This window comes from Pelobates fuscus, chromosome 2 (assembly GCF_036172605.1).
Source record: "Pelobates fuscus isolate aPelFus1 chromosome 2, aPelFus1.pri, whole genome shotgun sequence".
Classification (NCBI taxonomy): Eukaryota; Metazoa; Chordata; class Amphibia; order Anura; family Pelobatidae; genus Pelobates; species Pelobates fuscus.
In genome coordinates this window covers 427992644-428016983 of record NC_086318.1, presented here as the reverse complement: position 1 = coordinate 428016983, position 24340 = coordinate 427992644, and the positions used below count along the sequence as shown (strand labels likewise).

The following is a 24340-nucleotide window of genomic DNA, read 5'->3' as shown; positions in this document are numbered from 1 at the left end:
AGATGTTCGCAAACTGTTTACGTTGTTTATGGAGTTTTGTTACTTGACAAATGTCTGTACATTTATGTCAATACAAAAATAAAGAATTTAAAAAAAATAAAATAAACAATACAACTTAAGTCATCTGAAACCCTTGGTAGGTGTCCCAAAACCTGGAACTAGACTTAATTGCAAATATAATCCAACATACTATTTGATCTTCCTTTTACCAGGAAATCAAGGCTAGATGTACATCTAATGGAATGCAGTGGTTGGTTTAAGTATTATGTATGTTCCTGTTCTAATGACGAATGCAGCCAATCTTGCCCTGAAAAGTTGAGCTTAAGAGACCCAACACGAAGAGTATAAACTAATGATACATGAATAAACGTATACCGGACCTTAGAATGGTCACACTTAACGTACAGAAAACAGAGAATGGACAGGGACAACGAAAGTCAGGGAAACCATAACCAGTAAAAAAAATAGCAGAGTCAAGGAGTACAGATAGAGGAATAGTCAATAAGAGCCAAGGTCAAAACACGATAGACAATAGGAGATATATAATACACTATTGAGAACCTAAACACGCACCGCATCATAAAATGGGGCAGAGTCACAGTGCCTGGCCTTCAGAATGCTGTAAGATGTAATAATAATAACATAATAATAATAATAATAATAATAATAATAAGATGTGGCAATTGTACTTGTATACAAAGGTACCGAGTAACAGTGTTCTGTCTAAGTTCAACCAACTCTTTTGGTTTTGAACCTTTGGTGCCAAATGTTAGTTAAAATATGAAACAACCTTCAGGGATTGGAAAGAATAATAGACTGAACTCACTGGAGTTAACAGTAACATAGATTTGAAAAACCTTTCTACTGCCAGGCTAGGGTTAAAACTGAACCCATATCACTCAACATCCAGAACACAAGCAAGCACTGCAAATATTTATAGTAAGGGCTACCAGTTCCAGTTTATTCGGAATATCTGATGGCATATTCTCTCTGTCTGACAAGGTTCTACAATTCAAAAACTTTGGTCAACCCACTGTGGCACAGATCACAACGCTTTCAATAAATAATGGATGTGTATCCTAGTTTTCTGAATAGAGAGTAGCAAGTTTTAATTCTGATTCATTGGCTTATTTACTAAAGGGAGAATTCAAGGTGAATTTCAAATGTAAAGACAAAAGAACTGAACTGAAAACATTTTCTAAGTTAGCTATGTTTTGAGTTTGGCTAGTCTGGCCTTACATTTGAAACTCATTAGAATTTTAACTGTAGTGAATAACTCTGTTAATGTTTTGCTTTAGACTAACAGAGTAACTCTCTGACACAGTACTTGCAGCTTAGATGGTGTGTGTGGTGACACCTGCACATTCCCTTTTTGTATCTCCAGTTTCCCCTATGTTGGCCACTTAATCCAGTTCCCCCCATGTTGGCCACTCACTCCAGTTTTCCCCATGTTGGCCACTTACTCCAGTTTCCCCAATGTTGGCCACTTACTCTAGTTTCCCCCATATTGGCCACTTACTCCAGTTTCCCTCGTGTTGGCCACTTACTCCAGTTTCCCTTAATGATGGCTGCTTACTCCAGTTTCCGCCATGTTGGCCACTTACTCCAATCTCTGTCATGTTGGCCACTTACGCCATTTTCCCTCATGTTGGCAACTTATTCCAGTTTCCCCCATGTATGCCATTTACTCAATTTTCCCTCATGTTGGCCACGTACTCCAGGTTCCCCCATGTTGTCCACTTACTCCAGTTTCCATCATGTTCGCAATTTACTCCAGTTTCCAACATGTTGGCGACTTACTCCAGTTTCCCCCATGTTGACCCCTTACTTCAGTTTCTCCCATGTTAGCTGCTTACTCCAGTTTCCCCCATGTTGGCCACTTACTCTAGTTTCCCTCATGTTGGCCGCTTACTCCAGTTTCCCCCATATTGGCCACTTACTCCAGTTTCCACCATGTTGGCCACTTACTCCAGTTTCCCTCATGATAGCCTATTACTCCAGTTTCCCCCATGTTGGCCACTAACTCCAGTTTCCCTCATGATGGCCACTTACTCCAGTTTCCATCATGTTGGCCACATACTCCAGTTTCCCACATGTCAACCAATTACTCCAGTTTCCCCCATGTTGACCACTTACTCCAGTTTCCCAAATGTTGTCCACTTACTCCAGTTTCCCTCATGTTAACAAATTACTCCAGTCTCCCTCATGTTTGCCACTTACTCCAGTTTCCGTCATGATGGCCTATTACTACAGTTTCCCCCATGTTGGCCACTTACTCCAGTTTTCCCCATGTTGGCTTCTTACTCCAGTTTCCCTCATGATGGCCACTTACTCCAGTTTTCCCCATGTTAACCACTTACTCAAGCTTCCCTCATGATGGCCACTTACTCCAGTTTCCATCATGTTGGCCACATACTCCAGTTCCCTGCATGTTGGCAACTTACTCCAGTTTCCCTCATGTTAACCAATTACTCCAGTTTCCCCCATGTTGACCACTTACTCCAGTTTCCCAAATGGTGTCCTTTTACTCCAGTTTCCCTCATGTTAACAAATTACTCCAGTCTCCCTCATGTTTGCCACTTACTCCAGTTTCCCTCACAATGGCCTATTACTACAGTTTCCCCCATGTTGGCCACTTACTCCAGTTTTCCCCATGTTGGCCACTTACTCCAGTTTTCCCCATGTTGGCTTCTTACTCCAGTTTCCCTCATGATGGCCACTTACTCCAGTTTCCCTCATGATGGACAACTTACTCCAGATCCCCTCATGTTGGCCACTTACTCCAGTTTCCCTCATGATAGCCACTTACTCCAGTTTCCTCCATGATAGCCACTTACTCCAGTTTCCCCCATGTTTGCCACTTACTCCAGTTTCCCAAATGTTGTCCACTTACTCCAGTTTCCCCCATGTTGGCCACTTACTCCAGTTTTCCCCATGTTGGCCACTTACTCCAGTTTCCTCCATGTTGTCCACTTACTCTAGTTTCCCCCATATTTGCCACTTACTCCAGTTTCCCTTAATGATGGCTGCTTACTCCAGTTTCCGCCATGTTGGCCACTTACTCCAATCTCTGTCATGTTGGCCACTTACGCCATTTTCCCTCATGTTGGCCACTTATTCCAGTTTCCCCCATGTATGCCATTTACGCCATTTTCCCTGATGTTGGCCACTTATTCCAGTTTCCCCCCATGTTGTCAGGGCTTACCTGGGTGTGGGAGTCCGGCAGGCAGAGAAGTATGCTCACCCTTGCAAGAAAACACAGGCCAAGGTGATCAGGCAAGAATTCACCTGACCTGTGAGTCGGTGCACGGGGGCTGTGCAGGGTAAATCCAAAACGCGGTACAGGAACAATAAACCAGGAGAATAGTCGTGGGAAGACAAGGGTCAAAGGAAGCCAGAAGTCAGGATAATCTGTGTACCAAGCCAGAGGTCAATAACAAACTGGAGAACAGGAAACAGCAGGATGATCACCAGAGTCAAGGAACTGACACTGCCTTCTGGGAGAGGCAGTGTTATATACCTGGCTAACGAGACATCAGGCTCAGGTGTAACACGAGTGACAGGAGAAGTTCCAACAAATGTCCAGCTTCAGTACTAAATGCTAGACAGGGCTAGATACAGGAAACAGAAGCGGAGAGATGGCTCAGAGGTAAGCCAAAGCACCAGAGCTGCCAAGGTCCCAGGTTCGAATCCTGACATTACCCCCTCCTCAAAGACGCCTCCAGGCGAGAAAAAAACAAGAAAGGCAAAAACAAGTACGGCCCAGGAGATCACTTCTTTGACTTCTTGTTTTTGGTTTTGCCAGCAGGATCGGAGGACATAGCTATAAGGGCCTTCTCAAATGTTTGCAAGTCCTCCTTCCGGACTAGAGTCCCATTAGAGGCATAGGTACAGCCAGGAGGAGGATCGTTCTTCCCCGAACAATTAGCATTTTCAGGTACTACTGGAGAGAGGCTAGGGTTGGCAATGGATACAATGCAAGTGGCAGGTAACTTGATCCCAGGAGTCTTCTTTTCTGAACCTTTTTCCTTCTGTACGTCACCATTACAGACGGTAAGTAACTCCTCTTTAGGTTGACAAGAAGGGATGATAGTACCAGCTTTAACAAAAGTTTCTACCGGCGGAGGTTCAGATTTCTCAGGAGCACTGGGTAAGTTATACAGCATAGTTTGCGTACCCTTCTGTGTCACATAACGGGGACATGACTGGCAAAAACCTTGGCAGCGTCTAGACGAAGTTTCTGAGACGACTGGATGGGTACGTAGGGCACTCAATAGAAGGGGTCTTTGCTTGGGTGGACGAATTGGGCAGAAAGAAATGAAATGCCCTCTTTCTCCACAATATAGGCACAAGCCATGGGCTCTCCTACGATCTCTTTCCGTTAGGGTCAACCTAGTCCCGATATATCCAATCTCCATAGGTTCGTCTGGGTCGAGAGGAAGGCAGGATTGCTCTGGGGCCTTCATAGGATCAGGAGCATAATGAGGCAACACGGGGTTGTCGTATAGGTACAGGTTCCCTTTGTTTCTGGGAATCTGGGATCCTCTGGGACGTGGTGGTGGCTTAGGCACAGAGGTCTTGCTAGGAGTCTTGCAGTGTGCTTCCATGGCAGACATGAAAGCATCCCATCCCGCAAGGACAGGATTCTGAGACAGCAACATATCGTGTGCCCATTGTTTCATCTTTCCAGACAGCAGGTTTATAGCTGCTCGGACCTTTATGAAATCATTGGCATAAGTCCGAGGCTTCAGGGAAAACACCAATTCACAATCCACTTTAAAGCATAGGAAGTAAGCTTGGTAGCCATCAAATCTCTCCGGCATAACTGTAAATGGTTCAGGAAAAACAGGTTCCAGGGCTGGGCGTACTGTCCCTTTAAGAAACAAAATTTCTCGCTGTAGCTCCAAAACAGTCTGGGCCAGGCTAGACACTTGCTGGGGCAGGGGTGAGCACATCTCTGCGGACTCCATAAAGGTCAGTTCCTTATGTCAGGGCTTACCTGGGTGTGGGAGTCCGGCAGGCAGAGAAGTATGCTCACCCTTGCAAGAAAACACAGGCCAAGGTGATCAGGCAAGAATTCACCTGACCTGTGAGTCGGTGCACGGGGGCTGTGCAGGGTAAATCCAAAACGCGGTACAGGAACAATAAACCAGGAGAATAGTCATGGGAAGACAAGGGTCAAAGGAAGCCAGAAGTCAGGATAATCGGTGTACCAAGCCAGAGGTCAATAACAAACTGGAGAACAGGAAACAGCAGGATGATCACCAGAGTCAAGGAACTGACACTGCCTTCTGGGAGAGGCAGTGTTATATACCTGGCTAACGAGACATCAGGCTCAGGTGTAACATGAGTGACAGGAGAAGTTCCAACAAATGTCCAGCTTCAGTACTAAATACTAGACAGGGCTAGATACAGGAAACAGAAGCGGAGAGATGGCTCAGAGGTAAGCCAAAGCACCAGAGCTGCCAAGGTCCCAGGTTCGAATCCTGACACATGTATGCCATTTACTCCATTTTCCCTCATGCTTCCCACTTACTACAGTTTCCTCCATGTTGGGTATTTACTCCAGATTCCCTCATGTTGGCCATTTACTCCAGATTCCCTCATGTTGGCCATTTACTCCAGATTCCCTCATGTTGGCCATTTACTCCAGTTTCCCCCATGTTTCCCACTTACTGTGTGCTCCATTTTATGGTATCAACTGCAAGCAGGTCACTTTATCATAGTCAATATCGATCTACTGATGTGTTGCACTTAATTTGACTGTGAGCTCATATCACCTTGTGATACACCATTATCACCTGTATTATTCATACACATAACCTCAGTTCTGAGGATTTTCTAATAACAGGTAACATAGGGCTGGGGAGCTTCTTCTTTACATACACTCCTCCCTTTGCTCAGTGTGTATAAGTCATATGTTCAAATTCGGCTACTGTGTTTTGACTATTCTGATTTCTGGTTTCCAGTCTCTTTACTTTGTGATAAATTAAAATACCTGGAAATTTAGGCAGATCTAATACTAGTAGGGGGAGGCATAGTTGGGGGTGTGGATAATCATGCCATTTTGATTGACTTTCTATTAGTTCCCCCATCACTGGGCGACAGGGCTGCCATCAGAAATTTTGGGACCCCTGACACAGCTCAAGGTCTGGGCCCCCCGGTGCCTGCACCCGAGTTCGCCCAAAGTGCTGCACCCTCCCCCCCCCCCCCGAGTCCACTAACAGGGATGCAGTGCCTGTACTGATTCTGGTGTGTGTATAGTGGATGTAGAATGTGTGTAGTGGATGCAGAGTTTGTGTGTTAAGTGGATGCAGTGTGTGTTTAACGGATGCAGTGTGTATAGTGGATACAGATTGTACATTTGTGTAATGTATGAGGTGTATATTAGATGCAGAGTGTGTGTTTGTGTAGTGGATGTAGTATGTGTTTTTAGTGAATGCAGAGTGTGTATTTGTGTTTGTGTTGTGGATGTAGTGTTTGTGTTTATTAAATGTGATGTGTATAGTGAATGCAGAGTGTGTGTTTGTGTAGTGGATGTAGTGTGTGTGTGTAGTGAATGCAGAGTGTGTGTAGTGGATGTAGTGAATACAGTGTGTGGATGCAGAGTGTGTCTTTGTGTAGTCGATGTAGTGTGTGCATAGTGACTACATAGTGTGTGTTTGTGTAAGTATTTAATGTGTGTATAGTGACTGCAGACTGTGTGTTTGTGTAGCGGATGTAGTGTGTGTAGTGACTATAAATTGTGTGTTTGTGTAAGTACTGCAGAGTGTGTGTTTGTGTTAGGAAGTAGTATGTGTAGTGACTGCAGAGTGTGTGTTTGTGTAGTGGATGTAGTGTGTGTAGTGACTGAAGAGTGTGTGTTTGTGTAGTGACTGCAGAGTGTGTGTTTGTGTAAGGATGTAATGTGTGTAGTGACTGCCGAGTGTGTGTTTGTGTAGTGAATGTAGTGTGTGTAATGACTGAAGAGTGTGTGTTTGTGTAAGGATGTAGTGTGTGTACATTTTAGTGAATAGTGTGTGTATATGTTAGTGTATAGTTTGTATAAATGTTAGTGAATAGTGTGTGTAAATATTAGTGTATAGTTTGTATAAATGTTAGTGTATAGTGTGTGTAAATGTTAGTGAATAGTGTGTGTAAATGTTAGTGAATAGTGTGTGTAAATGTTAGTGTATAGTTTGTGTAAATGTTAGTAAATAGTGTGTGTAAATGTTAGTGTATAGTTTGTGTAAATGTTAGTGTATAGTGTGTGTAAATGTTAGTGTATAGTGTGTGTACATTTTAGTGAATAGTGTGTGTATATGAATCTGTTGGCATTATATAAATGGCAATAATAATAATAATAATAGTGTATAGTTTGTGTAAATGTTAGTGAATAGTGTGTGTAAATGTTAGTGTATAGTGTGTGTAAATGTTAGTGAATAGTGTGTTAAATATTAGTGTATAGTGTGTGTAAATGTTAGTGTATAGTGTGTGTAAATATGAGTGTATAGTGTGTGTAAATATGAGTGTATAGTGTGTGTAAATGTTAGTGAATAGTGTGTGTAAATGTATGGGGCTGCAAAATGTGGGGGGAAAAGCCTACAGGTTTCTTTTAAATACATTAATTGTCTTGTTTTCTTCCCCCCTCCCTGTATCTCACATGTGGCCATGGAGGGTTGAGATCAGATTGGCTGGAGCCCTGGAGGTCCTGAGGAATGGTGCAGCCCCCGCTACCTGTATTCTGCAGGGGGCCCAGCACACTTGAAATATACTGCCTAGCTACTCTGCTCTGTAGAAGTCTTGCGAGCCGTGCAGAGCGTTGCCATGGCAACGCTCTGACGATCGCATCGCTTGCGAGACTTCAACAGAGCAGAGTAGCTGGGCAGTATATTTCAAGTGTGCTGGGCCCCCTGCATAATACAGGTAGCGGGGGGCCCGCACTGCACACATTATATATAGCGTTAATCGCTATATATGTGTGCACATAGCTAATGTGGGGCCCGGAACGACCTGAGCAGTCCGGGCCCCCCAGGACCGCCGGGCCCATGACAACCGTTATGGTTGTCATGCCCTGATGGCGGCCCTGCTGGGCGATACAGCTGGTTTGCCAAGTGATAAAAGGAACAGAAAGAAAAAATGTGGTTTCTCACAGTGACCGCAGTAGTTACAGTTTTATGCATAGTAAGACAGCCAAATTTAGAGTTGTGTAAACAAAGACAAATGAAACTGAACATATTTCACATGTGGAGAGATTGATAAATCCGATATGTCACCAGAATGTTGTTTACTCTAATATGACGGTTAGAGTGCATAAGAAGTAACAGATAACATAACCTGACATATTTAGTAAATTGTAAATTAACTAGAATTTACTAAATATTTCCTCCCTGGGCCAACTCTAACGATTCCTTTATATTCCCTTCAAACATTGCAGTAAGTTTGCACAAATTTGACACCTTGTTACAACCAATAATTAAAGGGACACTATAATCACTAAAACAACTGTAGCATATTAAGGTTTTGGTCTATAGATCATGCCCCTGCAGCCTCACTTCCCAATTCTCTGCCATTTAGGAGTTAAATCATTTTGTTTATGCAGCCCTAGTCACATCTTCCTGTATGTGACTTACACAGTTTTCCTAAATACTTACTGTAAAGAGAGATCTAATGTTTAACCCCTAAGGACACATGACATGTATGACATGTCATGATTCCCTTTTATTCCAGAAGTTTGGTCCTTAAGGGGTTAAACTTCCTTTATTTTACATTTTGTTTAATTTAGAATTTATTATCTTCAGGACTGTTAATAGTGAGCTATGCGTTCGGATGAATTTTAGCCGTTCGCATGAATTCTGGTGAACGTTTGTTTGTTCACATGAATGGCTATTTCGCCTGTTCGTTCGTCTGTAAATTCGCCTGTTTGGTAGTCTGATTTACACAGGTGAAAGCTCTGTGTGTGACGTCAGACGCCTATTTAACAGCCCCTCTGGTGAATGCTGCATTTCTTCCTCCTATCTCCTGCTGGATTTTCGTTTTGTCTGCTTTTCCTTATGGTAAATGTCTTTTTATTTTTTAAAGTGGTATCCTTCAATTTGTTCTGAATTTCAATTTGAGATTCTTTCTTGCATCTGGTTCTGCAGATGGATATGGACGTCTCAAATTCCTCTGATTCTAATTCTTCCCCACCTCAAAATAGGTCACAACCTAAGTCTTATAGGTAAGCCATGTTTTTTCTGGTTTGTTTTATCTGCTATTTAAAAGAGTGCGGATCACTGATACACTGTTCTATCCCTATTTCTGCAGTTCTAAGGGGACTAGAGCTTCAGTGTCGTCCAAAGGGAAGTCGCCCAGAAGGACACAATGTGTATCCTGTGATAACAGAGCCCTGGAGGGGAAACGTCTCTGTTTTTCTTGACTATCTGTGGCTGCAGGCCCATCTCAAAGGTAGTCCTCCATCCAACCTGCGCCTGACATAATGCAGTATATTTCACAAGCAGTCACTCTGGGCATTCAGGAAGCTGGGAAGTCCCGCAAGCGACCAAGAACCTTCGGAGTGTTCTCCAGATGTCTCTGATGTGGAGTGTATGACTATGGAATCCCTGAGATCTGGGTTCTTCTGCTGAGGATGAGGTGCTTCCAGCTCCAGATTTCCTGGAACCTGCTGAAATTGACCATTTGGTACCCAGGGTCTGCAAGACTCTCAGTTTGAAGGAATCTTCTAAGGATGAGCCTTCCACATCCAGTCGCTACTTCTCTGACCTCAGGAGGAAGAGGGCGACTTTTCCAGTCCATGAGACTATAAAAGACCTCATCAAGGAGGAATGGTCCAGATCGGACAGAAAATCCTCAGCAAAAGGAAGATTTTCCAGACTGTATCCTTTTGAGGACGTTGAAGCGTTGGATTCTGCTCCCAAGGTGGATGCGGCCGTGGTTAGATTGTCCAAATGTATCACTTTGCCTATTGATGATGCATGTTCCTTATGTCAGTATCCAGGGCGCTTAAGGTTTGGATGGAGAATTTGGAGGAGGATATTAAGAATGGCAGGAGCCGTCCCTCCATACTGGGCAGCCTGAAGGATCTGAAATTGGCTGTTGACTTCTCATCTGAGGCTGCGGTGCATTCTGGTGATGTCCTTAGCCAGAAGTATGGCTCTTTCAGTTTCGGCCAGGAGAGCGCTATGGCTCAGATCATGGTCTGCTGATGCCTCCTCCAAAGGCAGCTTGTGCTCCCTTCCTTTTCATGGCGACATGCTATTCGGCAAGAATCTGGATGATTGTATTTAACGAGCAGCCGAAGGTAAAAAGGCCTTTCTGCCTCAAGACAACAGGCCCAAAGGTTCCTTTCGTGAAAAAAGGGAAACCGACCTCGCCACGTGTCCTTGGAGGGGGCTGCTTGCCCGCCTCTTGCCTTTGGACTATGGACCAGACTTTATGTGAATGTGTTAACCCAGATAGCTATACCATGGAGCCTATTCATATAATGAAAGACTATGGGAAAGACTTTAGCTCCATGGCAATTGTACTGTGTGAATAGGATCTGCGCGCTATTCGGTAGTTTTGTGCGCTCAGATCCCAGCTATCTGGGGATATGTGAAATGTCTGTGTGTTATGGATAAAAAGTAACTTTCTGTATTTTAAAGTGTTTTATGTCTTTCTGTAACCATGTGGTTAATGGAGTCTGTCTCTGTGCTGGAGATAATTGGATTACTTCTCCAGCACAGAGAAGGCTCTGTAAAAACCGGTCTGAGCTGGAAAGCTAGGGGTTTTAAAAGATACTTTACTAACTTTTGAACCCCTGGTCTGATCCATGCCATTTTTTAATATGTTGTTCCCCTGAATGGATTGATTGTGGATATGTATTTTTTATGTGAATGTGATGTATGGTTTTAGATTTATGAAAGTTGTGTAAAAAGTATATTTTAAACTGTATGCATAATGGGATTATGTGTCACACTAAGGGGAGGGGATGTGTGGGTTGCACCCGTGACACTATTGGTCATTTTATGCCTCCCCCTGGGTGTGGCCTGTATGTGTGAGATGGAAATAAAAGCCAGGCTGGATGAGCCAGTCCAGAGTTCCTGTTTTACCCTCAAAGTGAAGTGTCGTCTCATTATTGGGGGAAGGATTTATTGCATGCTGTTCCAGTTGACTGCTAGGAGTGCAAGCCTATTCGTATGGTTCCTATTCAACGGTCTACAGTATTCCTATGCTTGAGAAGATTCATATGCTGAATCAGTTCGGTGATTGTGGTGTCTGCCAGAGTGCTTGGAGTCCTCAGGAAGCGCTAGGAGCATCCATTAACGGAGGTACCGAGTCGGGGTGCCAGGCGATCCGTTACAGGGATTATTACCCATTTCATGATAGCAGATCCTACAGACCGGGTAAGGAATATGGGAGAAATCAATCCTGGAGGAGTGGTCTACATGGTGCTAGAGGTGGCAAGTCCCGAGGTTCCGCACCCTCCAAGAACCCCCCGGAATCTGTGACATGCTCATCTCCCTGTCAGGCGGTGTTGGAGCTCGCTTACTCCAATTACGTGTTACCAAGTGGATGTCAGAGCCGGTCATTCGGACCAGTTTGCTAAAAGCGTCCTTTCTGTATGAAACCCTTGATTCCTGAAGTTTTGGTGTTTGTCACTTGGTTTGTGGTACCAATACACTTTGCATATGATATTTCGGAGTCTGTGGTTTCTTTATTTATTCTTTCCTCCCTTGGTTATTGCTTAGGTATTACCCATCGTTGTGCACTGGAACTGTATAACTAAATAACAAGTGATGTCCCTGAATTGGTGGAATCTTGTAAGGAAAGGAAAATGACAGGAATAGCATTCACATGTAAACCTTCTTATTCTACATATCAAAGGTATCCTTTAACAAGGTATCTGATAGACAGAAGAGTTTATTTTACTGGTTCTGTTCTCCTATCAGCATGGCGTGGGTGTTTGACAAAATCAGTGCCAAAAAACACCAGCCTGTGAGTGTTTCACGAGTCACAGCTGATCCTGTGTTCTCATAGTTAGATGCTCAGTTTTGCTTTGAAATAAAGATTATTTATCAGACTTGAAATGATTAAAAAGCACAGTACTCCCCCTTGTGGTGGCTCATCATATCTGTGAAATAATAACTAGTAAATGGATTAGAACTATACGAGTGAATAAAACCAAATTAAAGTAAATTAAAATTCAATTCAAATGTCAATTTTTTTTTTAAATTCTTTATTTTGGTGTGCATAGAAATTACAAACTTGCCGGTACTGCCACAACAGCAGGTGCTGGCGGTTCTGGTATAGAAAACATAAGTTACAACTGCACAATTTTTTATCTTTAACATACAAGCTTGGTTTCAGGCGAAGTAATAGCTATGTCAGTGAACACGCAACATGCAGCGTAGAAAAGTAGACAGGAGCGGATATGCAAACTGACATTAAAAAAAATAAATAATAATTACAAGCATGTACAAGCTCAGGTGTCTGACAGTGATATTTGCCCTAATTCTTGCCTGCGTCTCATCCTAGGCCCTGAGTCTTGCGATAAAGTTATGTCGAGTAAAAGCATGAATAAAACAAAACAATAAGTAATGCAAAGTAAACTTTGGTGTAGTCGCTTAAATGTAAACCAGCTGATTTCTAGTAGCTAGCCTCTGCTTTATAGATTCCACTGGGATTTCCCTGTCTCTTACTGCTAATAGCTATACATATGCGGGCAGGTAGGTAGGCTAGGTAATGCCCAGGTCCGTACTAGGAGTAGTCACTTAGGCATAATAAAATAAATAATAATAAAAAAAAAACGATAACAATAATGCTTTTAAGTATTAAGAAAATACCATGCGGATGCCTAACAATGAAACATTTAAACATTTTAACTGGAGAGATGGTATGTAGTCACTTATAAACAATCAAGCATTGGTTATTATTAGTGCGGTTGTGTGTGCTGCAGTAGGGTTATAGATTATAGATTAACTATAAACACGTGCATTGCTACTGAGTTATACAGGCTAAGACATTTGGAAATAGGGTACACGTGAGAGGAAGGATTACGCGTTTAGTTAGAGTACTCCTATGGATTTCAAAATGTAAAACTTATTAGTAGATTATAAGGTTTAGAAATGTCAGTGAGAGGGTATGCGAATGTGAGGCAATACAGGACAGTCTCGTGAGTCAGTTGAGCAAATATTGGGCTCAGAGTCTATGGGCAAGACCTCAGCCGATTCCACAGTCCTGGCTCAGTGAGATTCCGGCACCGCTGTCAGACAAGGGGGTAAGGTGGGCTCCGTAGCAACTCTCCAGCTTGTCGTGGGTACCTTGTGTGGTGGGCGTATGATTTCGTCGGTGCGCCGACCTCATCTCTCTCCCTGCTGATCTGTGAGTTGATGTTTGGTTGTTTCCCCGAGGCCCCGAGTCGAAGCCCGTCAGGGCACTTGTAGCAGCTTCGTTAGCGTGTCGGTGGGTGGGGCGCTGAGTGACCAACTTAGCCCTGCTGGTTGTGTGCCATGCGTGGACCCCCCTGTAGTGTCCTTTAGGAACGGACCATAGAGGGCCATGTGCGTGGGCTCTCCGCCTGCGTCGGGAACCAGGTGGGCGGCCTTGGATGCGTGGTCTACGGCTCAGAAGTTGGGGGGTAGTTCTCGCTCTCCTCCCTCGCTTTGTTCCGTCCAGCGGCTCCTCAGTGCCTGTCGGGGCTAGTGGATGCACCGGAGGGATGATTGGCTGGCGAGGGGCCTTTTTGGCTGTTTGGGTCTGCGCCAGTTTCTTCCAGAAGGCAGTCAGTATAGCTTCCAGCCTGTCTTCGAGACTAGGCAGTGCATCGGCTTCAGTACACGTGGCGGCAGCCATTTTGCGGGTCCGCGCCTCGTCTCGCTGCTCGCATGTTTTTTCCAGTTGGTTTTCCGTTCGTGTGTGCCCTCTCATGGCTGGACCGGGATAACCCCCACCGGTCCGGGGGGGGAGCAGGGTGCTCGTGGGTCTCCAGTGCGGTGGCCGGGAAAGCGGCCGTCTCTCCCGTCCCCCGCTGCCTTTAAGCCACGGCTTGCCATCTTGGGTTCCCGATTTCCTGGATACTCGTTTAAGGTGTCGGGCTTGTCACCAGGTCCTCCTTGATTCAGGTATCGGAAACCGGTTGGGAAATTGTTTCGATTTTGGCGAGTAATCATGGTAAATCGGGTCTGTGTGTCGGGAGCTCAGCTTTGTGCGTTCCCTCTGCTTGCTGGCTTGGCCCCGCCCCTCAAATGTAAATTTAACTGCAAACAAACTGCTTATTAATTACATCAATCACCATACTGAGCAGAGGTCTGTGTTATTTGCACCCACTGTGTCAACCTGAAGAGGTCTATGGACTTATATCATCTCTATTTAGTATTTCTCAGTCCACCAGTTAGTGCCAAATTCTAGGATCTAGTTCATGTGAGTTGGCACTCAAAAGGGCTTTGACACAAAGTGTGTTTTTATTTATTTATATATTACCACCTGCACTACTGTGTGCTAAATCTTCATGTTTTTGAGGTTTAATCACCCATTTGAAGTTCTGCATGTACTGTTAAGTATTATTGAAATCATATGATTTTGGTATACATACAGATAGGACCGGAAATATTTGGACACTGACACAATTTTCATAATGTTGGCTCTGTGCACCACCACAATGGATTTGAATTTAAATAAACCGAGATGCATTTGAACTGCATAATTTCAACTTTAATTCAAGGGGTTGAATAAAAATAGCATATGAAACGTTTAGTAATCGTAGCCATTTCCATACACAGTCCCCTTATTTCAGGGGCTCAAATGTAATTGGACAAATTAACACAATGATAAATAAAATGTAAATTTTTAATACTTTGTCGAGAACCCTTTGCAGGCAATAACTGCGTGAAGGTTGGAATGCATGGACATCAGTCAACGCTGAGTTTTCTCCTATGTAAAGCTTTGTCAGGCCTTTACTGCAGCAGTCTTCAGTTGGTGTTTGTTAGTGGACAGGGCCGGACTGGGGAAAAATTTCTGCCAGGGCATTTTTTTATCACAGCGGCCCCCTGTGAAGGGGATGCGCCAGAGAGGGGGTGTTTTGTCATCACTCATGACAAGCATGCCCCCTCTCAGTGTGAGCATGTTGGTTCAATATGCAGAGCCCCGCTTAAGGGCTCTTGCATAAAAACAAGGCCCTGTAGTTGTTCTACGCAGTGCAAGCAAATTTATTAACATGCTTGCGCTGTGTTTGCTTGTGACATGTCTCCGGTGTCTCCATAAGTGGGATACCAAGGGGTAAAAGTGTAAGAAAAGTGTATTGTACATGTGTTTAGAGCCAACTTGTGGGATTGAGTGTGTGTAGAGTGAGTTGATTGTAGTGTGGTGTTTTGTGTAAATGTCGGTTTCAGTTGTGTTGTGTTTGCGGTGTAATATGTATGGCTAGGGGCTGTAGTGTATGTGTGTATAGATTACGGGTAGGCAACCTTCGGCACTCCAGATCTTGTGAACTACATCTCCCATAATGCTCTTACAGCCAGAATGCTGGCAAAGAATCATGGAACACGTAGTCTAAAACATCTGGAGAGCCGAAGGTTGCCTAGACCTGGCATAGTGTTTGTAGGGGTTGTAAAGTGTGTATGTTTAGGGAAAGTAGTGTTTGTTTGCTTACAGGGGATCCAGTGTGTTCATAGGGGATCTAGAGTGTGTATGTCATTAATGTAGTGTGTGGTGCATTGTGTGCGTAGGGGATCTAGTGTGTGTGGAGAACCCAGAGTATACATAAGAGATTTAGTGTGTGTGTGTAGAGGATTCAGAGTGTGTATAGGGATTCTAGTGTGTATGTGTGTAGAGGATCCATAGTTATGTATAGGATCTAGGGTGTGTGTCTAGAATGTAATATATGTAAGAGATGCACTGGGTGTGAAGGGTGCAGTGTGTGAGGGGTGTAGTGTGTGTGAGGAGTGTGTGTTTGAGGGGTGCACTGTGTGTGTGTGAAGGGTGTGAAGGGTACACTGTGTGTGAGGGGTGCAGGGTGTGCACTGTGTGTGTGTGACGGGTGCAGTGTGTGTGTGTGTGTGTGTGAGGAGTGCGTGTGTGGGGGGTGCACTGTGTTTGTGTGTGAAGGGTGCACCTGTGTGAAGGGTGCAGTGTGTGTGTGAAGGGTGCATTGTGAATGAAGGGTGCATTGTGTGTTTGGGGTGCAGTGTGTGTTTGTGTGAGGGGTGCTGTGTGTGTGTTTGGGGTGCTCTGTGGTGTTTGGGGTGTAGTGTGTGCATGTGTGAAGGGTGCAGTGTGGTGTTTGGGGTGTAGTGTGATGTTTGGGGTGTAGTGTGTGTGTTTAGGTTGTGATGTTTGGGGTGTAGTGTGGTGTTTAGGGTGTAGTGTGTGTGTGTGTGAGGGGTGCAGTTTGGTGTTTGGGATATAGTGTGGTGTTTGGGGTGTAGTGTGTGTGTGTGTGTGTGTGTAGGGTACAGTGTGATGTTTGGAGCGTAGTGTGTGTGAGGGGTGCTCTGTGGTGTTTGGGGTGTAGTGTGATGTTTGGTGTGTAGATGTTTGGGGTGTATGTGTGAGGGGTGCAGTGTGGTGTTTGGGGTGTGGTGTGATGTTTGGGGAGTAGTGTGTGTGTGTGAGGAGTGCAGTGTGATGTTGGCGGTGCAGTATGGTGTTTGGAGTATAGTGTGTGGTTTGGGGTATAGTGTGATGTTTGAGGTGTAGTGTGTGTGTTTAGGTTGTGGTGTTTGGGGTGTAGTGTGGTGTTTGGGGTGTAGTGTTTGTGTGTGAGGGGTGCTGTGTGTGTGTGTGTGTGTGGTGCTCTGTGTTTACCCTGTAGTGGGTGTGTGTGAGGGGTGCAGTGTTGTGTTTGTGGTGTAGTGTAATGTTTGGGGTGTTATGAGTGAGGGGTGCTCTGTGGATTTTGGGGTGTAGTGTAATGGTTGGGTTGTAGATGTTTGGGGTGTAGTGTGTATGTGTGAGGAGTGCAGTGTGGTGTTTGGGGTGCTCTTTAGTGTTTGGGGTGTAGTGTGATGTTTGGGGAGTAGTGTGTGTGTGTGTGAGGAGTGCAGTGTGATGTTGGCGGTGCAGTATGGTGTTTGGAGTATAAAGTGGTGTTTGGGGTATAGTGTGATGTTTGAGGTGTAGTGTGTGTGTTTAGGTTGTGGTGTTTGGGGTGTAGTGTGGTGTTTGTGTGTGAGGGGTGCTCTGTGGTGTTTGCCCTGTAGTGGGTGTTTGTGAGGGTTGCAGTGTAGTGTGTGTGTGTGTGTGTGTGGGGGGTGCAGTGTTGTGTTTGTGGTGTAGTGTAATGTTTGGGGTGTTATGAGTGAGGGGTGCTCTGTGGTTTTTGGGGTGTAGTGTAATGTTTGGGTTGTAGATGTTTGGGGTGTAGTGTGTATGTGTGAGGAGTGCAGTGTGGTGTTTGGGGTGTAGTGTGATGTTTGGTGTGTAGATGTTTGGGGTGTAGTGTGTATGTGTGAGAGGTGCAGTGTGGTGTTTGGGGTGTAGTGTGATGTTTGGTGTGTAGATGTTTGGGGTGTAGTGTGTATGTGTGAGAGGTGCAGTGTGGTGTTTGGGGAGTAGTGTGTGTGTGAGGAGTGTAGTGTGTGTGTTTGGTGTGTAGTGTGGTGTTTGGGGTTTTGTATGCATGTGTGTTTGGGTGTAATGTGTGTGTGAAAGGTGCAGTGTGATGTTTGGGGTGCAGTTTGGTGTTTGGGGTGTAGTGTGTGTGTGTGTTTGTATGAGGGGTGCAGTGTGTTGTTTAGGTGTAATGTGATGTTTGGGGTGCTGTGGGGTAAAAATAGAAAACATATACATGTGTATTTTTTTGTAATTTATATTTTTATATTCTTATATTTATGTCCCCCCTCCCTTCTTACCTTTGCCTAGGAGGGGGGACCTTGTTGCCAGCCCTGGGGGTCTGGTAGGAAATCCCTGGTGGTCAGGAGAGGATTGAACTTTACCATACAGTTCCTGGGGTAGAGTTCACTCTTGCGAGATTGGAGCGTTGCCATAGAAACCGCAGCTACGCTCCCATCTTGCGAGAGGAACCCAGCGGAGCTGCAGGATAGAGCTCCCCCGGGTCCTTTCCTCCTCCCCTGCCGGTGGCCGCATCTCAGTGCCTGTGGGCCAGTAGGGTGATAGTTTGTCTCCTCAGCGGCCCATGAAGGCACACAGCAGGGCCGGCGCTCTAACAGTGCTGGTTCTGCATGGGCCGGCAGGGGAGATACACTTTAAGGCAGAAAGACCGACTAACAGGCCCGAACTGGCCATCGCGGCCCACCGGCATTTGCCCGGTATGCCCGATGGCCAGTCTGGGCCTGTTAGTGGGTCTTTCTGTCTTAAATGTTGTCTTCAGCAAGTTAAATACATGCTCAGTTGGGTTGAGATCTGGTGACTGACTCGGCCATTGCAGAGTATTCCACTTATTTGCCTTAAAATACTCCTGGGTTGCTCTCCCAGTATATTTTTGGTAGTTTTCCATCTGTAAAGTGAAGCACCGTCTATTCAACTGCTCAATTTGGCAGAATCTGAGCAAACAATATATCCCTATAAACTTCAGAAATAATCATGCTGCTTCTTTCTTCTGCCACATCATCAAGAAACACTAGTGACCCAGTGCCAAGGGAACCATGCACGCCCATGCCATCACAACCCACCACTGTTGTTTTCCATGGACGTCCAGTGCGTTATGTTTTTCTCAGAATGTGCCAAACTGTTGATTTGGCCACTCCTAATGTTCCTGCTATCTCTCTGATGGATTGTTTTTGCAGACTAAGGATGTCCTCTTTGTCCTGTTTCACTTGCATTAAAAGCTCCTTTGACCACATGTTGTGGGTTCACAGCAACAGCTTCCAAACGGGAATGCAACACCTGGAATCAACTTCAAACCTTTTACCTGCTTAATTGATGAAAGAATAACAAAGGAATATCCCACACCTGTCCAAGAAACAGCTTTTGAGTCAATTGTCCAATTACTTTTGGCCCCTTGAAAAAGGTGATGCTACACATTAAAGACCTTATTTGAAGTGCTCCACTAATTAACTTGTATTGTTATTCTAAAGGTCTTCATATATTTTGCAAAAAACTCTGATTGATTGGGGTGCCGTGACCTGGGGGTACACATATGGTTAGTTATACTCACCTGATGCTGTCCCCCCAAGGCACTGCCCTCTTCTTTTTTCAGCATCTTATGCTTCATCCTCCAGGAGCCCACGTCAGTGCTGTTTTCAAGCGCATGCACAAGACTTCATCGTGAGCATCCTGCATACAAGTTGTAAAACTTTGATGTGTATGGAGGATGCTCGCGATGAAGTGACAACATTTGGTGGGAGTAGCTCTGCCTTTTGTTTAGGTTTCTCAAGGTAGGATTTTACCATAAAAAAATAGTAAAGTTTTATGATTGTCAATGAAATCCCAATGCAGTCTTTGTGTGCATTTTGAAAAGAGTTAATTTTTGATGCTTGTTTTCTTTTTTTTCTACTGAGAGATCTGCTTTAACCATGCCTCCTCTGTATTCTAAAATACCAGCTAGTTACTGTTGCTGGTATGTGATGTCACAGGGATGTCACAGCTCCTTTTTTGTTCCTCCGATCCTGCAATTTTCTCCAGTAATAGTTAGTTATTCAGGTTTTTAGGAAGCTCAGTAAAGGCCCCAGGGACCTGTAGTTCAGCTAACAGTTTTTATAAGTAAAAGGTTGAACTGAACCATGCCTCTCAGAGAAAGTGTCTCTGTCCATAAGGACCTGCTGTGCATTGATTTATGGGATACAATAAATACTCTAAATGTGCCTTAGAAAGCTATCGCAGCATCCTAAATGGCTGATTACTTCCTTGTCTGAGCCACTCCATCTTGCAGGAAATGTATTAAAGATGCAATAACTTACACTGTGAGTATTCCTTTAACTTACATTATTTGGGATTTTCTGTTTTTAAATACATTAAAGGGACACTCCAGGCACCAAAACAACTTAGTCTTAATAAAGTTGTTGTGGTTCCAGGAGGCCCATGGAGGCACTCATACCTCAAGGGGTTAAACCATTCTCGACCAATTTAACCCCAAAGTTGCCTCCAGCGCTGGTCTCCACTCTCTCCGGTGGCATCTGGCTTCTGAATTTACAGAAATGTGCCTTTTGCAAGCCAGTTTAGTGACTGGGAAGTCAAAGTTGATATCAGTAGTCAATCAGAGGCTTTGATTAGCTGAGTAGCTCTCAGGTTTTCACTGTGCAGGAAATTGGGAATGGCCTGTCTAAGATTAGCTGTTTAGTGTGCTGCAGTTGTTATGGTTCCAAGAGTGATTCATTGTGAAGGCAGCTGTGTAGAAAGGTAGTTAAGGTCTCATTGTTCGTTTTCAGAGACCTAGAGAACCTGTCCTCAATGGTAAATGATCCTGCTGGTGTCTTGCCGTTTTAATTCTCTTCCCAATTTCATCACGTAATGTTGCTAGTGGTCTAGGCCTTGGGTGCCCAAAAGTTAGATCCCCAGGTATATAGAATTACAAGTCCCATGATGCATTGCATGCCTTTAGGATGACAACGCATAATGGAAGCTGTAGTTTTAAAACATATAGGGATCTACCTATGGCCACCCCTGCGCTAGACCTAAAATGCCAGCTTTCAAGGCAATTTTCAATTGCGTCCAGTCTACTCCAACCCATCTCTTGCTGATTTTTCCCCTTCTCTGTCAGTGCTTGTTTTTGGAATATATTCTGTGTATCTCTGTTCTCTTTTTGTTTCTGTTATTTCCTTAAAGTGAAAGCATATAATTACATAGTTATATATTTCTGTTTGTACGTCCCAGGAATTGTGATATATATTGGGGTAAAATAAGCAACTGAAGTAAATACGCACTCCACAAACTGGATAAAGGGGGCTGCCATGTTTTATATTAATACAAAGATGACTTAAACAAGAAACAAAAAAAACTCTAGAATCGGCTATTAACCCCCAGTCTGATATAGTTATTATTTAATTGGAAAATGGAACTGCTAAACACACCTCAAAACATCAGTAGAAAATGGTGGATGTCTCTGCATGGTATACAAAGTAACATTCCTTGGAAGAATGAAGTGAATGTGTATGGAGCAGTCAGATTACAATGGCCAGGAAATGTATTCAACCTGGACTCCTGTTTCTGCTCTCTCAGGTTTAGGATAACAATGGAATCCTCTTCACCTCCTCCACTTCCACCATCATTCACACCTTCACCTTGCTTCTATTAGGAGCAAATCAGAGCTGGTATAAATGTTACATCATGCTCCATTCCCCAGTTGGACACATGTAAAGACCACATTGCTCTAGGACACACCACAACCCTCTGGTCAGGTTATAATCTTGGTATCACATTACCTCAGACAGAGCTGGAAGATGCCTGGATTCAAGCAGGAATCAGTGGATATATTCCCAGCCTACATCCTAGAACACCAAGTGGAATATGAGGGCCCAGGACCACATTATTTCTCTGCACAAGGTAATAAACTCACCAAGAATCCTGTAGGAATGAACGTGAAATTGTGACATACAGGATTATTCACTAAACTGAGAATTCAAAGTGAATTTGAGACCAAAGTAGAAAAATTGGAAACACTGAACATTTCCAGTTTGACTACTTTGGCCTTAAGTTTGGAATTAATTTTGGGGAATACCCTGATTGATTCCAAGTATCAGGCCTGTATGGATGGATGGATTAATTATTTTTCTGTTTCTGTAGGACAAATTCCTCATCTGCCCAGCAATGATCATCGAGGGGGTCAGGTTTGCCAGTCTCTGAATGTTTCCAATCATGAGCGGACTACAGATACCTCTTCAGGATCTCATCGCAGGAAGCGAACAAGCTATAGCCAACAAAAACTGGTTATATTGGAGAATTACTTCCAAACTAACCGATACCCAGATATCAATGATCGAGAGCAACTAGCTAAGAAAGTCTGCCTGCCAGAGTCACGAGTTCAGGTAAGTAATCAAATATGCTAATGACTTTCTGCCCAGACCTGCTGTAGAGCAGTATGTAAGGCTTCCAGATACACTAGGTTCTGGACATGTGCACCAATACATTTGGTATTTGGAGTTCATATGCTGCACGATTCCTTGCTGATTATCATTTCCCCCTGCAGGATATGAGTTCTACATTTTGCAGGGCAATACTTTGAGTGCTCCACTTCTCAATGAATACATTTTATGTCAAGGAAAAACCTCATGGATTATCTTTCTATCCCAATGGCAAGGCCCACCACCTACTTTCCTATATCCCTAGCGCTAACTGATCAGCGAGTGCCATACTTATGTTACATATGATGTTCATGTATAACATTGTATTTGCAGGTGTCTGGCTTATTTACTAAACCCTGAATTGCAGTAAATTGAGAACTGTTACAAAGACAGCTGGCTTTAAAGAAATCCAATGTTGCTATAGTTAGAATTTCAGAAATGTTGATATTTAATTGATTGCTGAGCAGCACTGTTTTGTAACTAAACCCTATTGAGGGACGGAGCATTCAAAGTTAATTGCATGTATCTGGCTGATTACTAGGAAATATTTCACGTCCAACCTCAGACTAATGCGATTATATGCTTAACTTATTGCATGTGTTCACAACTTGGAGGTAATTAAGATAATGTCCTAGGTAATTAGGTGGTAGCTTTACTTCATACTGAAGGCTTTTTATTGGTAATGGTTTCTAGTTTATATTGTAACAAATTCTTCCATTCCTCTACAGACAATCCACTAAGAATTTAAATTCCTCTAATTCACTAAACTGTGAATGCTGTCTTATTAACATCCAGATGGCAAAAACTTGTCTTATTTCAGGCTACTTGCTTTTGCCATTCAGAGTTTGATGTGTAAACCTGATATTATATCCTATGTCTCTATTTTAGGTCTGGTTCCAAAACCGGAGAGCAAGAGCCAAGCGAGAGGATGCTAAAGTGGACACAAAACCTGTTCAATCACAGCTTTACCTCATTGGCCATGGACCCAACACCTATCTTTGCCCAACTGCACAACACCATCCACTGCAGACCAATAACCAAAGTTCTGCCAAGCAATCTCTGGACAGATGGACTCAGCAGAGACTTGCTGAGGTTCCTCAACCCCTACATCACATGACAGCCCATATACAGACCCCAGTCTTAAACCCAGCATCACTTTTTGTGACAGACTATAATTGCAACCCACCAGACCACTTCAGCACACCGGAGAAACCCACTGTGAAACCACAGAAGCTCTTTAATATGGAGTCATTGTACCATTACGGGTATGAATTCCAGGTGGCAGCCAAGGACTACCAGTGTGCACCCTACAGCCCGATCTCTCCATTAAGTTCTGGCTCTAGTGACACATAAGAGTTTTTTTTTTAATGTATTTTTACAGAGACTCCTGGAGTCAATGGCCCATTGGGAATACAATGTGTATATTTATTTTACTTTCACGTTAACCTGTAAAGACACTGTTTGAGTAATTGTTTAAAAAAAATTTTTTTAGCACTATTTAAGTATGGTTTGAGTAGCGTTTGATCAAAAAACACTGGAACATATTACACTTTTGGATTTCTGTCTTTGATGATAAAAATTGTTTAATTTATTGACTATTTGAGTGCAAAAATCTGAGATATGTATAACACTTTATTTGAATATATTGTGTATTAATTTATTGTGAACACTCTTAAAATGGGCTGCAGTTTTAATGTTTTTGAGTATAAATTTTTATTTGAACTACAGATTTTTTATTTTTTATTTTTTTTTTTTTTTTGTGGGGGGGAGGGAGGCGGGGAGGAGTTATTTTCATTACAAATTCTATTTTGCACTTTTATATATCCATTACAATCGTATGATCCATTTCAGGTGGATGTAATCTCATTTTCATAGTTCTGTCTCTAGTCCCCTAAAAACCATATACCAGGCTGAGGTTGACCGAATCTTTATGGACTCTGTAGGCACCATAACCACTTTAACTGGTTATGTCTGTGGTGCTGGGGGTCCCACTTCACTAATGGATGGCTTACTCCCCATTAAAGGTAAATAACTCATAACAGTGAAACCAAAAAACTATAAAAAATATGTAACTAGGAAGAGCATCTAGTGAGGAAACTGAGGGCTTGGTAGTACCCTGTAGGGGATATACGGTGTATATATATATATTCTCTCTTGAGACAAACACTGAGTACTGCAGAGAATCTGCCCTAAGCAATGCTTTATCTAAACGGCAAAGGTTTCTGGGAAGTGCAGTACAATGGTAGGTGTGTTATGGTTTTTGCGTTATGGGGCAAATTTTGTGTATTACAGAAATGCTTATATAACTGCCCAGACTGTACCTCTAATGTATTAGCCATTTATATCACCTTGAGTTGGTGCCACAGCATATGCTATTTTTTTTAATTAATATTTTTAATAAAGGTTTTACCTCCTGCACTAAATGC

The 24340-nt window shown here is 43.5% G+C and overlaps 1 protein-coding gene across 2 annotated transcripts in view; it reads left to right on the top strand.

The window, feature by feature from the left end:
- Positions 1 to 23426, top strand: part of MIXL1 (Mix paired-like homeobox) — a 43110-nt gene extending 19684 nt beyond the window's left edge. The window contains exons 2-4 of one of the 2 annotated variants that reach the window (XM_063444057.1): positions 21073 to 21396; positions 21637 to 21878; positions 22803 to 23426. In XM_063444057.1, the coding sequence (XP_063300127.1) occupies positions 21294 to 21396; positions 21637 to 21878; positions 22803 to 23267 (810 nt within the window). In that variant the 5' untranslated portion in view covers positions 21073 to 21293 and the 3' untranslated portion in view covers positions 23268 to 23426. Of the gene's footprint in view, positions 1 to 21005; positions 21397 to 21636; positions 21879 to 22802 lie in introns of those variants that run through there. The other variant, XM_063444056.1, reaches the window with a different exon arrangement.
- The last annotated feature ends 914 nt before the right edge of the window (positions 23427 to 24340 follow it).